This window comes from Sceloporus undulatus, chromosome 2, assembly GCF_019175285.1.
Source record: "Sceloporus undulatus isolate JIND9_A2432 ecotype Alabama chromosome 2, SceUnd_v1.1, whole genome shotgun sequence".
In the NCBI taxonomy this organism is placed as follows: Eukaryota; Metazoa; Chordata; class Lepidosauria; order Squamata; family Phrynosomatidae; genus Sceloporus; species Sceloporus undulatus.
The window spans coordinates 32387097-32403450 of NC_056523.1; the positions used below are offsets into that span (position 1 = coordinate 32387097).

Consider the following 16354-nt stretch of genomic DNA (forward strand, 5'->3'; position numbering starts at 1 on the left):
AAATTGGCCAAAGTAAGAGAAGAAATTAAAACTCTGAAAGGTCTCTGTGAACAAAGAAATGGCAAGCTGGGGCAAATTCATGGCAAGTCTGAGTGGAGGGCTGGAAAATACTAGAGCCCAGCTCTTCCAGGCCTGCTGCCAATTAAAAGAAATATATTAATCAGAACAATAAAAATGTCAGGCATTGTGCCTTCCTGAAACCAAGAGTGATGAATGCTTTATCTAATCAGTCATTATTTCAAAGCAAAGGAAGACAAAAAATACAGATCTATGTTGCAGATTGCCACCTTATTAAAACCAGAGGGCACATTTTGCTTCCTGTTTGCACCTGAGCTATGGATTGACAAAATAACCAATTAACATCCCACCCTGTGGGATGCAATAAGCATCTTGGCAGTGATGTGTTGAGAGATTCTAAAAAGAGATTAAAGGGCCATAAATCAGTTTTGTGCTTCCAAATGGATGCCTGGATGAGTTCCTTCCTGGTTCCATGTACCTTGGCTTTTCTCACTGCCTCTGTTGCAGCTGTGTTTGCATCCACCCAAAGCACCAAGTAATAGAATATCTGATATGACCTTTTGACATCTCAACATGCCCAGTTTCCATTTTTAAGGCAAGTTACTAGTGCCCATGGTTTCAGAGATGAGGTTGAAAATGTGCTAATTATAAATGAAAGATGGGCTGTTCAAGACCCTCCAGGCATCACAGGTGCGAGGGAAGTGACCTGCAAAGTTTCTTCTCTCTTACATAGGATATACTGTCCCTTGTGTTGCTAAGCTTTAAGCTTTGGATAATCAAAAGTGATTGGGCTGTGCAGGTGTCATGTGATATTAGTGTAGCATGGAAGAATGAGAGATGGATTTATAGTTGCAGTCCCAAACATACTTGGACATAAGGGCTGTTGAAACAAATGGGATTTATTTCAGAGTAAACATATGTGGGCTTGTCCTGGAACTTCTGCACCAATACACGGGGACATAAGTTGAGTTTCCCTAGGGCAGTATCTGTGCCTGCAGTTTTGCTAAGACCATAGATTGCTATTGCTTAAAAATTAGGTTTTCTTAACACATTCTTAACAAAAGTGTATGCCTATGTACGGGTTATAGTCTAATCTACAAGGGCAAATAATGCTCATGCATGGCAAACTCTCTCTGAAGAACCTTGCCAAGTGATAGGTTTACTTTAGGGTTTCCATTAGACGGAAACGACTTGAAGGCAGACAACACCATGACTTAAAGTTTGCCTTGGATTTTCACCAAAGCATTCCAACCCTTAAAGGTACTTTATCCACTCGGTAAGATCTTGAAAGAAATGTACCATTTGGTGCCAGGGAAAGATCTCATGTGGATCACATTTGTAGTATCAGTGCTACCTGGTATTCAGATGAATCTTTTCAGGAAGATTGTGGTTCCTTTGTCAAAAGCAACATTGGCAACAAGTTGGTGCCAATTTGAAGGTGTTGGGCTCTTCCAGCAAATGCACCTCAACTTCTGATGAAGATAACAAGCATTTGTGTTACAAACCATGATGTTTGCCCACGAGATTTGCCCATGGAATTTTCTGTCGGTACTTGCCTTGTTGCAAATTACTTGGCTTTAAAGCTATAATTATGGTAATAGAGAGAATTGCTGTCTAGTGAAACCATAAAACATTTCCATCTGCCTGCCACAGCCCTGAAGCAAAGCTCATTACCACAGACTAGAGCAAGTGCAGCAAAGAAGCTAACGGAGCGCTGAAGATGACTTACAGTACCAGTAACTTGAGGAAGAGAGAATTCATTAATATCTATTGCAGAGCTAACACCAAGCCCTTTATTTGAGAAACCCCTTTATTTCAGGGGGAAAAACATCAGAGCCAGTCCATAAGTATTTTTCCCCTCAGTAGAAGAATACATGAGACACTTCATCAGGCTGCAAATTCCATCCAGATTATTGATGAATTGATGTTTTCTGTTAGGATGATGAAACCCTGCTTTCAGTTGCTGAACGGATAGATCAGAAAGCATTATGTATGTTAATGGAGACTATACAGCTTTGTATAGTGAATCCACGTTCAGAATACTGTTAGAAAAAATGAAGAAAATTAGTAATTGATTGCTAGACTGGTGGATTATTCATGGATGCTTGCTCGCTTGTCTTTTCCTCATGATAATACAACTCTAAGTCCAAGGATATAGTAGGGTTACTGTGTAGAGAAGATGCTGAAATGCTAACAGGGGACAAAGGCCAAACTATTTAATACCTTCTTTGCTTCAGTATTCTCCCGAAAGGAAAACAGTGTTCTGATTGGTGAAAACAGAACAAATGATACAGTATGGCAGCCTAAAAATAGCTAAAAAGTAAAGGTAGCAGATAATAGATAGTAAAGGACTAGAAGCCACTGTAGCATAGTGTTTTCAGTGTTCAACTATCACTCTGGAGACCAAAGCTTGAATCTCTGCTTGGCCATGGAAATCTCATCCTCAGAAAACTCTGTGATAAGTTCTCCATAGGGTCTTCATAGATAAAAAAAAATGACTTGTAGGCAAACAACGACAACAACAGCAACAATGGAATAAATAATAAAAGAATACCTAGCTAGTCTAAATGAAGGGCTGAATGAACTGCCTCAGAGAGTACTAAAGGAACTTGCAGATATAACAGAAAGCCACTATCAGTCATCTCTGAGAATTCTTGATGGACAGAAGAGTTTTCAGCAGATTGGAGGAGGGCAAATGTTGTCTCCATGTTCAAAAAGGGCAAAAAAGAGGACCCGAGCAACTACCAACCAATCAACTTGATGTCAATATTAGGAAACGTTTTAGAACAGAGCATGAAACAGTCAGTGCACACTTAGAAAAGAGTGCTGTGGCCAGCATGAGTTTCTCAAAAACAAGTCATACTAAACTAATCTATTCTGGGTTTTTTTAATAGAGTGACATGCTTAGTAAATCAGGAGACTTCTGTGCATGTAGTATATCTTGATTTCAGTAATGTTTTTGATAAGATCCCTTGTGATATCTCTGCAGACAAGCTTACGAAATGTGAACCAGACAGTGCTACCGTTAGGTGGATTCGTAACTTGTTGACCAACCAAATTCAGAGAGTGCTCACTAATGGTTGCTCTTCATCCTGGAAATAAGTGATTAATGGGGTTCTCTCCTGGACCACGTGTTGGTCAACATATTTATATACAGTAAATGACTTTCCAGAATAAAAGATATGAGACCAAATTAAGTGGGTAACAAATACTCCAGGGGAGAGACTCAGAATTTAAAATGACCTTGAGAGATTGAAAAACCATGGTGCGTTACAGACCGCCCAAAACGGGCGGTCTCGCGCCGCTGCCGGTTGCTGCGTCTGGGAACCACAGCAGCCGAACCGCGTGGTTCCCGGGCGCAGCAAGAAAGAAGCGCCAAAATGGCGCTTCTTCCTGCGACCAGGAAGAGGCACCATGAAGCTCACACTCACGGCGCCACTTCCGACGCACGACGTCCAGATGCTGTGAGTCCGCGACGTCAAAATGGCAGCACCCATCTGTATGTGCCGCCGCCATTTTGACGTACTTGTTACATGCGAGGGGCAAGGCATGTCAGGAAGCGCCGCCCCTCGTGCGTAACGACAGCGCCCCATAGGGGCGTCCGGAACGCGCCTAAGAAATTAATTTCAAAGGGAGAAATGTAAGGTACTACAACTATCAAAAAATAATACTTGTAGAATGTATCAATATAGTATGAGTGACACCTTGCTTAAAAGCAGTACATATGAAAAAGATCTAGGAATCTTAGTTGACCACAAAGTAAACATAAGTCAAGATGTGACAGCTTAAAAAGCCAGTATTGTTCTAGCCCTGCATGAGGAGCACTATTCTGTTTTGTGCAGACCTTATTTGGAGTAGTGTGTCAGTTCTGGACACCACAATTTAAAAAGGATATTGATAAGTTGGAACATGTGCAGAGAAGAGTGATGAATGATGTTCAAAGGTCTGGAAAGCAAGCCTTATGAAAAATAGAGAGTTGGATATGTTTAGCTTAAAGAAGAAAAGACTGAGAGGTGACATGATAGCCATCTTTAAATACCAGAGTTGTTAATAGAAGATGAAGCCAGCTTGCTTTCTGATGCAAAGGCTAGAACACTAAGCAATTGATTTAAATAAGAAAAGAGATTCTACCTAAACATTAAGAACTTTGCTGTAAGAGCTGTTTTCCAGTGGAATTGACTGCCTCCAAGGGTGGTGGACCCTTCTTCTTTGGAGGTCTTTGAAGAGAGATTGAATAAGCATCTTTCAGGAGTGATGTAGTTTTGTATGGTCCTTGTAGCCCCTTCCAACTCTACGATGCAATTATTCTGGAAATTGTAATCCAGAAAAGTAACTTTTACAAGCTCTGTTCCTATGCTACAATTGCTACCCGAGGAAATGCATATTTGTGATTCACAGGCATTGGGGATGTCTGTGAAAACACAGTACGGTATGTAAAGGCCCTAAATAGTCATACTTGGGCCCTATATCTGTCCTAAGAGTCTGGAAGCTGCACCAAAGCTGCACTCCAGTCCTTAGGACTGGAGCGTGGCTTTGGTGCGGCTTCTGGACTCTTAGGATGCATGCATCATTGAAACACCATATCTCCAAAGTGACTCGAAGCAGCTTTATTTTGGCTGTCTGTATCAGGCCATAATTTCCATTGTTGACTTAGTGGGGTTTTGTGGAGTTTTTTTTTTTTTCTTTTGGTTTCTCTGTGTTTCCATTGCAAGTTACTTGGGTATCTTAACATAACCCTGTATCTGACTGTGAAGACAGGCCAGTCTGCATAAAGCAAATGCAAAAAGATTAGCGGAATTCTGTTGGATTAAACCAAAGCCACCTCAAGCCTGGCATCCTGTTTCCCTACAGTGTCCCAAGTAAATGCCTCTGGGAAACCCACAAACAAGGGAGCTCTCTGTTGCATTTCAGAAACTGGTACTTGGTAGTTGCATTACTTGTAAACATAGTGGTTCCATATAACCATTGTGACAAATAGTTATTGGTAGGCTTTTCTTGCATGAATTTTGTGTGATTTCCTTCTAATCCCCTTTTAAAGACATCTAAACCAGAAACTGATATCAGTAGCCTGAAACTAACGAGATGAGAGTCAATAAACATAAATGCAAAATCTTAGATGTAGATTTTTAAAAGAAAACCAACACCACAGATATAAAATGGGGGAAAGTTGGTTTGGCAGTAATAGATGTGAAAAGGGCCTTGCTCTCGTGAAGTGGACCACAGACTGAATACGAATCAGCAGTATGCAGAGGGAACTTGTAGCATCTTGGAGACTGATTGAGAGAAAAAGGTTGGCAATACAGTATGAGCTTTCATAGATTTAAGTCTACTTCATTGGATGCATGAAGTAAAGTTCTGTGCCTAGGCATGAACTACAAAAGTTCATACCATCAACTTCTTTCTCTCATTTAGTCTCAAAGGTCCTACAAGATCTTTTTGTATACTGGTCCAGAGAACGGCTGCATCTGCATTACAGATTGACACCACTTTAATTTCCCTGGCTCAATGCTATGGAATTCTGATCATTGTAGCTTGTTGTGGTGCCAGATCTCTCTGACAGAGAAGGCTAAATTTACACAAAACTACAGTTCCCACAATTCCATAGCATTGAGCCATGGCAGTTATAAAGTAGTGTCAAACTGGAAAAGAGTGACTAGAATAATGGACACCAAGTCCTGTGAAAGGTGGTTGAAATAGGAGGGCATAATTAGCCTGAAGAAGAGAGAATTAGAGGAAGACATAACAGCAACCTTAATTTAGCTGAAAAGCTGCCACAGACCAGACTTACTCCTTGTTATCGCTAGAGGGTAGGACTAAAAGCAGGAGGTGGAACTTGCAGAGAAGATGCTGGTTGGTGAGCAGGTTGAATTCAGGTGAGAAACAAGAGAGCAAGGATGACTCTCCTTGTATGTCCTGTGGGGCAGGGAGGGTGATGGCAATTTGGGGGCAGTCTGAGGTCTATATGAGCTGTTCTCCCCCTAGACACTCATATATACTTTTCCCCTTAAACAAGGATAGAGTGACACACACACACACACACACACACACACACACACACACACACACCACTGCTGGTTTACTTCTTGAAGAGCAAGACAGAGCATGAGGCAGCACATCACAAAATGAATAATCAGTCCACTTGATAACATTATGAAAAACCCTGTTGTGATTTCAAACTTCATTACATTAAAGCTTTGATACAGTGCCATTCGTCTTTCATTAGTCAAACAAAAAACCTCCCACAAAAACAATACAGAGAGAATGAATTATCAAATAGCAAGTTAATCTGATGAATTATTTCCAAACATTGGAGGCATGCATGCCAAGAGTTTAGTACCTTAATGATACTAGTATGTGCTCTTATTTTTGATTTGGAAATAGATTAATTAATTCAAATTCATTAAAATCCCTCTGTGGCCTTGCAATACCATCTTCAGTCACTACATATTTGGCTTCAAGCTCTCTAGGTAGTTCTTTGTCATGCTTTTTAGGTAGGATCCCTGAACTCTTCAGACATTTGAAAGTGGGAGAATTAAGAGTTAAGAGCTGGAAAAGATAGTTGAGAAAGGGAAAATCTGAACCAGGGTAGAGGATGAGAAAGTGCACTGAGGACAAGTGAGGCAGCAAGGAAAAACAGAGTGAAAGTAACATATTGAGGGTGAGGTAGGACAAAAAGATTTCTAACTTCTGGAATTATTCTGTAATGGTATTTTAACTGATTGTGACAAATGATCACACTGCTGCTGGTGGGATAGGGAAGCAAGTTACACTGCTGACTTCAGTGTAACTCAGTTGTACCTCTTGTTTGTTGTTGTGTGCCTTCAAGTTGCTTTCGACTTTTGGTGACCCTAAAGTGGATCTGGGGTTTTCTTGGCAAGAATTGTTCAGAGTAGTGTTGTGTTTTTGAAATCTTGCAAGTTCAGGAGGACTGTGTGTACAGAACTGTGTTTAATCCAAGGATGGGGAACCGTATGTCTAGAAGTTTTTGGACTGCAGTTCCCTCAGTCTCTTGCCATTCACTATGATCCAGCACAGTGTAAAAGTTGTGCAAGTGGAACTATGCTACAGCTGGCCATTCATCCACCCATGAGCCCCCCACCTACTGGCCATTCTGTGGCTGGTCAGAAAGGTGGGGGATGAAAGAAGCATTTGGCTGTGTCCCATCGCTGAACACAAACTAATTACATTCCCCACAGAATGTAATTAGTTTGTGTCCATCTATGAGACTCTGCTGGGGTCCTCTGGAGGACACAGTGGAGGGTGTATTCATTTTGGGTATGACTATGGGGACATAGTCAGATGCTTCTCGGATCCTCTCAGCTCTCCACCAAGCACAGAATAGCTGTGGCAGGGAGCTGCATTGACTCTGCAGTAAGTATGGAGGGAGGTTTTGATCTGTGCAGAGGAAAGAAGGGAATACAGGTTGAGTATCTCTTATCTGAAATCCAAAGTACTCCAAAAGCCAAACGTTTTTGACATGATACTTTAAGGCTTTGAGTTTGGAATATTTTGGATTTTGGAATACAAAAGTAGGAGAGTACATACATTTTTTGCAAGGCAGGATATAGACATCCCTCCCTTCCTCCCTCCCTCACGCACACACACACCAGGCTGCCCCCTCACATTTTTCTCCCATTCTTCCTCACCTCAGTGCGCCTGTATCCCAGAGCACCACCAACAGAGGATGCAGGCATTTCCCATTCTCCCCACGACATGAAAAGTTACTACTAGGCATGAAGCAAGACCCCCTGTCCTCGTCCTCATCTTTCCTGTTTGTTTTGCTCTTGGCTCTGAGCTGCTGGTTGTTGCTGCCACTGCCTACATTCACATCAAGTTTCTGGACACAAGGTTGGAGAGAGATGCAGTAGGAGAGAGACAGGAGGATTTGTGAAATGGTGGGAGGCTTAGTTTCACATCAAGAACTACACTTATATTCCCACCATTACACATATTTTTGCGTCTCTCGTCTTGCAAATACAGTATGGGTACCTACCATGCTACTTATATTCAAATATTTAAAAAAACAAAACACCAACTCTGACACACTTCTGGTTCCAAGCGTTTTGGATAAGGGCTGCTCAATCTTTACAACTTCTGTACTGAGCAAGGAGAGATATATGCAGATATAAGGTTGTCTTATGCCTATGTATGCATTAACAGGGTGTCAGCCATTGACTGCCAAATCCAGAATGCAGTAGGCATATCAAAGCCTTTAAAAGTGAGAGAACAGTTGTTGCTAGTTGCATTAAGATGTGAAACAAAAACTCAGTCTGTCAGGAACCCAGATTTAGGGAGAGGCCTTTAGATATATGGACAGAAATTTGATTTGGGCCAGAGCTTAGCATTTAGAATCTATTTCCATTTCCGTGGCTCATTTCTGGAGACGTACTACCGATCATATGCCAAATTATCTTACTCAGTGATTACAATTGGCCCCACATGCTTGTAATTATGGAGAACCTCTTCCAGGTTTTGGGAAGGATAGGGTGACTACTGATGTGATGTCCACACAGATTTGAAAATATATTTCCCCACTTCCCCTTAGAGGGATGTCCATTGAAAAATTGTTTCTTGGACAAATTTGCAAGAATGACTAGGTTCATGTTTTAAGCAGAAAGCTTGTGTTGGAAGGGAAAGGTCCTCCTGTGAGGGAGAGACATTATTGGCTACTTTCCAGAGAGAGAAGGCCACCTAAGTTCTCATGTGACTCAGCCCCAGGTCCCCCTCCTTTCTGCCTGACAGCTTGACTTTCAACAGATGGTTTGGTCTGGAGGACCTGACAGAAGGTGATGTGGTTGGCTTTCATTGTATTTCTCTGTCTCTCTCCCTTTGCTTCAGAAGGGCTACGTCCTTCACTCTACAATGCCAGAACTGCCATTTAATAAAGTCTTTACCAAGAGGCAGAGATGAGAAAAGTTACTTCTTGGTCGTACAGCTCCCAAAATCCTCTGGCCAATATATACAGTGGCCCCACATGAACTTGAAAGAACTCTGTTAAGTTTAGAGTGTTGGAATAGTAACAAGCTCTACACTTGAGCCATTATAGGATTAATAACCATGACAGGGTTAATGGAGAGCTACTGAGAACACAGATGACCCACAGCTGTATATGTATAGCTCTAATAAACTTTTGAGCCTTAATAAGGCTAGCATTGTAGTGAGCCTCTCTCTCTCCCTCTTTTGTTCACTCTATTCTTAGCCTTCTTTTCTGTTGCATTATACTTGTGTTATTTGATTGTATTATATAGTTTGTATTATTCTTTGCTATTTCTTATTATGTTTGCTATTATTACTATGGTTTATTTTGTATCTTTTGTATATATGGGTTTTGTATGATTCTGTTGCATATATTGTTTGTTACCATTTTAAGCATTTATAGATAAAGCCTTTTTATAGTACCTTGTCTCAATTAGTCTCTTTTCAAATCCATTATTCCAACATAGAGGAAGGCTTTCTCTTGGTCCCACCACCACCCCAGGCTCACTTGGTGAGGACATGAGAGAGGGGCTTCTCGGTGGCTGCTCCCAACATCTGGAACTCCCTTCCATGGGAGGCTAGGCTGTTCCCCTTCCCGCCTCTACTTTCGCTGACTGACAGTTTGACTTTCAACAGTTGGTTTGGTCTGGAGGACCAGAAGGAAGGTGATGAATCTCCCTTTGATTCAGAAGGGCTATGTCCTCCACTCCAGAATGCCAGAACTGCCGTTTAGTAAAGTTCCCACCAAGGGGCAGAGCTGGGGAACGTTACTACTTAGTAGCACAGCTCCCAGAATACCCCAGCTAGTATACAAACCTGCCAGAACCCTAAGACCTTCAGGGGGAAAGTTTCTTTCGCTCTCACCACCATCATAGGATCACTTGATGAGGACACAAGAGAGAACCTTCCACAGGAGGCTAGGCTGGCTCCCTCACTTTTTTCAGTTCACCAACAGGCCAAAAAACTTTCTGCTTAAGCAGATTTTTAATGTGTAACTGTGCCAAGTAGGCTTTTAAAAATGAGTTTGTGTTTTATTTAATTTTTAAACTTTGGAGACCAGGGTTTGAATGCTGGTGTGACCATAAAGCCCTTTTATAGTATGGGTGCCTGGGTGACCTTGGGCAAGTCACATATTCTCAGCCTCAGTGGAAGGCAATGGCAAACCCTCTCTGAAAAAACCTTCCAAGAAAATACCATGATAGGTTTGCTTTAGGGTCTCTGTAAATCAGAAACAACTTGGGCACACAACAACAAAGTTTTAAAATAATTTTATATTGTTTTAATCGTGACAGTTTTAAGTGTTTTTAGAATTGTATGAGTAGGTTTTGGTTGGTTTCCGTCTTTGGAGCCACTTGGGTCCCAGTCCAGGAGAAAGACAGCATATAAATTAAATAAATAAGTGCTAGCTGGGGAAATTCTTGTTATCGTAGTCACTTTTCCATTCTCTGGGGTGTTCTCTTCCTTCTCTTAGAATAGAGAGATTGAAGGTGTGCCACTAGTCTGACATGTACAGAGTGCCTCAGGAAGGAGCAGAGATTTTCCAGAGCTTATTTATTTGGACTCCATGCTGGCTGGGGGATTTGAGGAGGCATAGCTCAGAACAATAACTTTTCCAAGTTCATCTAAAGAGTTTGGGTGGAATTGTACACATTCATTTGAACATGCTAGCCAAACCTTTCTATGCAGCTTCGTAGCAGGTTTAAATTAACTTTTACCTTCTTTCTTTTTTTTCTTTCTGTCTTTTCAGGTTGTTTGCAGGCATTGTCCCTCGAATGTCTGCCATCAGTCTTGGAGGTTTTATCTTTCTTGGGATGTATGACAAGATCCGCAGTTTGCTTTTGTGAATTGGCTCTGGGGCTTGAAGAAAACAGCTGAGGAAAATGCTCTCTTCTCTTCTTGCCCCTGCAGATGAGGAAAAAATAGAAAAGAAAGTTATTCATTTGCTTTCCCACAATTTTTCTCCCGCCCCCCCCTTCAACCATCCCACTCCCCATCCTGCCTCCTGTGGCTTCACAGCTGTTCAACAGCCTGGACTCTATTCTCTCTATTTAAAAAAAAGAAAAAGAAACCCCTTAATTCTGTTTCTCTAATATAAAATTTCCGTGTATGGAAACCCCTGTTCTAGTGGTGAGGTCATTGGAAGGAGTGTGCCAAGAAAGGCAAATTTTGGGGAGCATGCGGCTCATTTTATGCGCTCCAGCCTTGTGCCTGAAAGGCATCATTATTAGAACTTGTTTAGGGAGAATGATGTGCAAACAAGAAGAACATGGCCTGCATAATATGGCACAAATCAAAGGAGACTTCCTTCAAATGTGGCACCGGAATCATGGCATTGAGGAGGACTGCCCTGTTTGCATTTCCAAAGGCTGGGCCTGCTATGCTCCAAGGGACAGGCGGAAGAGGCTCTGTGAGGGTTTCTTTTTCAAAAATGTCTACGTAAGGGGAAAAGGCCATTTGTTTCTTTTCTGAACCCCATTTGGAAAGTTTAGACCACTGTTCATACCTGCAGGTGCATAGCAAGCATTCTTGCTTGGATAAGCAAGGCTGCCTTTTTTAATTAGACTCAGATTTCTCCAGTAAAAGTACAATGTTGTATTATTTTACTGTCTAACAATGTTGCCTATGAAAAAGAAACAAAGCCCTGGTTTTCCTTTTTCGTTCCCACCCTTTGGTTCTACTTCAGCCTAGTCTCACACACCAGGAAAAAAAGAGGATGGCTGCCAGGGGGCGAGAATAAAGAATGGGTCCGGAAAGGATGCTTTTCCTCACTTGAATGAAAAGGCTGCAATTCACTGCCTTGCTTCTAAGATAGCAACATTCACATTAGTTGGACTGCTCCTGAGTGAGTGAGTGAGTGAGTGGGTGGGTGAATGATAGGTGGCGGTTTGTAGCGTGCTCTCCAGAGTTGTAGAGCAAATTCATTTTGGGTTTTTAGAGCTCTCCTTGATAAACTGGTCTTGAAGCTTTGGGAAGAATTTCAAAAGCAGCCTGGGATGTGAGAAGTGCTGCTCCATTCATCCTGGCTGCATGGGTGTTTTGAATGCTCCCTTCCCCTAGTGAAATTAGTGAGCTTATTCCACTAAGAGGCTGATTCCAGACTTACATCATGACTACTTCAAGTCCCACTGATACTCTGCTCATGACCACAATCTTACTAGGGGTGTGCTCCACCAAGTTCAAGGGGATGTAACTCCAAGCAGATACTTGTATAAGATGGTGGAGTCAGGGTGTGAGATCCCAATTTAAGTAGAACCAGTAGCTTACAGTTGTGTGTGTTGTGTACTTTTAAGTTGTTTCCAACTTACGAGCAGTTGAAATCATTAGGACTTGAATAAATCTTCCCTTTGATTTCAACTGGGTTACTTTAAAGAGAACGTAAGTCTGGATCAGCTGCCTGAATCCATCATCTTACAGATGTCTGCTTTGAAGTCTGTCCCATTGAACTCGGGGATTGCTCCCAGTTGAGTGACTATTGGGCTACATTGTTAAATTGACATGTATAAGGATGGTGTACATATGTTCAAGAGGTCTTTTATTCTGTAGAGGTGAACAAAGTGAGGGGTGGCACAGCTTATGTGGAAGCCATGTGTTTTTGACTATCACCTTCCTTGAACCTAACAGTGAATTAATTCCCAGATTAGGTAGGTAGAAAAAATAGCACCAAACAATAGTCTTCTGGGGCCTTAAGGCTTCCTGGACCACATAAAATCTTAAGGTCCCTCCACTTACAGTTCTTTCCCTAAACTACCTAGTGTGAATGGCCATGCTCAGTGGTCACAGGATACTGACTTAGGAGGTAAGTGAAGCAACAGAGAAAGGGGGGAATAGTATGGCATGGCTTGAATACATGCTACCTTGCAACCTCTCCTTTTTTGTAGTCCACTTACATTCCAACTGTCTTCTCTTACAATCTGGTGAAGAGAGTCACTCTGCAAAGGGTCAGATGTACTTTTTCCAGGCTGTTAAAGAGATTATATTTTGTCCTGTCTTAAGTGTTCCAACCTCATTCCTGGCTCACGTTAAGCTATGACTAGTGCTTCGTGGCGGGAACATGTTCTTCACACCCAGGTCCTTCAGGAGACAAGAATGACAAAATCCAAATTATCAGTTGCCCTTGATGTGGAGGTGGTGGTGAGCAGCAGGAGGTAGTTTTTTCTTCACATGATGTGTTTTGCTCTTCACCCTCTTTCCTTTCTGTAATTCAGCAAAGGCTTTCAAGTACACCTGAAATTTTCAGGACCCATGCTCAGTTCTGCAGGCTAAGAAACTGAATTTGTCCAGAGTACGAAATTTAAGCCTGGAAGTAATGACACGTTCACTGAGATCTCTCCTTTCACATTTACTGTTGGGGAAATTGTCTGGTTTCTACGTTTTGCCAAATCTATCCTCTCCCTGTTATTAAGAGGCCCCTCCCTCCTCAACTGTCATCTTGGCCTCAGAGGGAGCGATCAGGCAGACCCAGCTCCATCAGGGACAGCCTGAAGGAAGAGGCCCCTCCCTCCTTAACTGTCCTCTTGGCCTCAGAGGAGCGATCAGGCAGACCCAGCAACCTCAGGGACTGCCTGAAGGAAGAGCCCCTCCCTCTCAACTGTCATCTTGGCCTCAGAGGGACGATCAGGCCGACCCAGCTCCATCGGGACAGCCTGAAGGAAGAGGCACCTCCCTCCTTAACTGTCACCTTGGCCTCAGGGGAGCGATCAGGCAACCCAGCAACATCAGGGACTGCCTGAAGGAAGAGGCCCCTCCCTCCTCAACTGTCACCTTGGCCTCAGGGAGCAATCAGGCAGACCCGCTCCATCAGGGACAGCCTGAAGGAGAGCCCCTCCCTCCTTAACTGTCACTCTTGGCCTCGAGGGGCGATCAGGCAGACCCAGCTCCATCAGGGATGCCTGAAGGAAGAGGCCCCTCCCTCCTTAACTGTACCTTGGCCTCAGAGGAGCGATCAGGCAGACCCAGCAACCTAGGGACTGCCTGAAGGAAGAGGCACCTCCCTCCTTAACTGTCACCTTGGCCTCAGAGGGAGCGATCAGGCAGACCCAGCAACATCAGGGACTGCCTGAAGGAAGAGGCCCCTCCCTCCTTAACTGTCACCTTGGCCTCAGAGGGAGCAATCAGGCAGACCCAGCAACATCAGGGACTGCCTGAAGGAAGAGGCACCTCCCTCCTTAACGTCACCTTGGCCTCAGAGGGAGCGTCAGGCAGACCCAGCAAACTCAGGGACTGCCTGAAGGAAGAGGCACCTCCCTCCTTAACTGTCACCTTGGCCTCAGAGGGAGCGATCAGGCAGACCAGCAACATCAGGGACTGCCTGAAGGACGAAGCCCTCCCTCCTTTAACTGTCACTGTGTATTTGTATTGTATTCTATTGCAATTTTTACTGTACACCGCTGTGATCGTTGCGGAATACGGTCTATAAATAAAATGTGTTATTATTATTATTATTATTATTATTATTATTATTATTATTGTGAAAGTTACAGTTAAGCTATGAGGTGACAAGGATATCTTGTGGGGATGAAATGGAAGATGATGCCAGTGTTTCTGCTACTCAAAAATTGCTATCACTTGATCCTGTGAGCCCTGGTTCCACTACACCAGTGGTCCAAATGTATAAGCATAGAATGTTCTATTAGAGAAAACAAGATTTAAGGTTGCGGGACAAAGTTTCCTCCCCCCCCCCCAGACATAAGTAACAATTAAAATTTCTACAATACAGTGGTACCTCGGGATACGAAATACCCAGGTTACGAAATTTTCGGGATACGAAAAAATCCCATAGGGAATTATTGTTCCGGGTTACGAATGTTTTTTCGGGTTACGAAAAAACTTTTGGTGCTTTTCGGCGCTATTTTACACGGAATCGCGGCTTTTCCCCATTAGCGCCTATGGCAATTCGGCTTACGAAGGCTTTTCGGGTTACGAAAGCGGCCGCGGAACGAATTACTTTCGTAACCCGAGGCACCACTGTATCAAAATTTCTTCTCCATGAATATCTTTTAGTAGAGACACAATGTGCCAGTAATCACATTCATTAAAACCGGATGAGATTTTCAAACAGATACTAAAAATGCCCTTGTTGGCTCTAGGATTTCACAATCTTTCCCCATTTCTACCAGAAAGATTACTGTTGTTTGCTCATTCTCCTTATTTCATACTTGGTTGTGTACTGTCTTTTCGGCAATGATATTCTATCAAGGAGATAAATGTGTAATTGTTCAGGAGCCTTATAAGGACAAACTCATTATTAAAATAGACTGGGATTCTTTGTTGTGGTCTATGCTACATAGCTTTACATATCTAGTACTTAGCTACATAGCCAAAGGGCTAAGAAACCTCTTAGTGAATTGCAGAGGCAAAGATAAAGAATGGGACAATGGCAAGTGTTCCAGTGCAAATTGGAAAGCGTCAGTGTGCATCAGCACTCCTTAGCCAGTGACTTGATGCACTTCTTTCCAGGTGTCTATTGGTCTCATTGTGCAGTGGTTCCATGGCTTGTCAGTACTGTTGTGTATCAGGTCCCAATGTGCATCCATCCTGATGTACTAACTCGCCTATATAGTAAAATAGCAGCAGCCTCTTGCTGAATATGGACTTTGTGGAACTGCTCAGTAATATTTTCCATAGACATCTATTTGTAAAGACCTAAGTCCCCAAGTAAATTCTAGCTGTGAAATAGAAGGCTTTCATGGCAGGCATCCATGGGTTTTTTCTGGCTATGTGACAGTGTTCTAGAAGAGTTTGTTTCTGATGTTTTGCCAGCATCTGTGGCTGGCATCTTCAGAGAATGCTGGCATGGAAGTGAGTGGGGTGTGGGTGGGTGTACACACACACACACACACTGTGTGGCCCTAGGTTGGGAGGAGTGATTTCCATGCTAATCTATGTATTGTTCTGTTGTTGAATGACAAGGCCTCAGGGTGGAAGGATATGCAAATAGGATTTGTGTGTGTGTATTATCTAAACCAGGGGTAGGCAACCCTTTTGAGCCGGGGGCCGGGTTGCTGTCCCTCAGACAACTGGGGGGCCGAAGCCAATCAATCAATCAATAAATAAAATTTAAAAAATTAAATAAATAAATAAATCGGGACAAATGTAGGACAAAATTTTTAACTTTTAAAATAAAAAATGGAGGACGCGTGAAAAAATTTGCTGATTTTTTTAAAAAATGTTAAGATAAATGCATGTTTCTGAGGCTTCTATAGACAGTTGCCCTACCATGCCCCTCGCGCAAGACGCCAAAGGCCCCGACGGCAATCGGCAGCAGGACCGGGCTGGGGCCGGTCCCAAGGCCTCACTGGGCCGCATCCGGCCCGCGGGCCGCAGGTTGCCTACCCCTGATCTAAACAATACACAGATTAAC

General features: G+C 42.8%; 1 protein-coding gene across 4 annotated transcripts in view; it reads left to right on the forward strand.

The window, feature by feature from the left end:
- The window catches only part of SLC25A26 (solute carrier family 25 member 26), a 174325-nt gene extending 160810 nt beyond the window's left edge, over window positions 1-13515 (forward strand). For all 4 annotated transcript variants that reach the window (XM_042453222.1, XM_042453223.1, XM_042453224.1 and 1 more), the window contains one exon: window positions 10742-13515. In XM_042453222.1, the coding sequence (XP_042309156.1) occupies window positions 10742-10838 (97 nt within the window). In that variant the 3' untranslated portion in view covers window positions 10839-13515. The remainder of the gene's footprint in view (window positions 1-10741) is intronic.
- Window positions 13516-16354: the final 2839 nt, after the last annotated feature.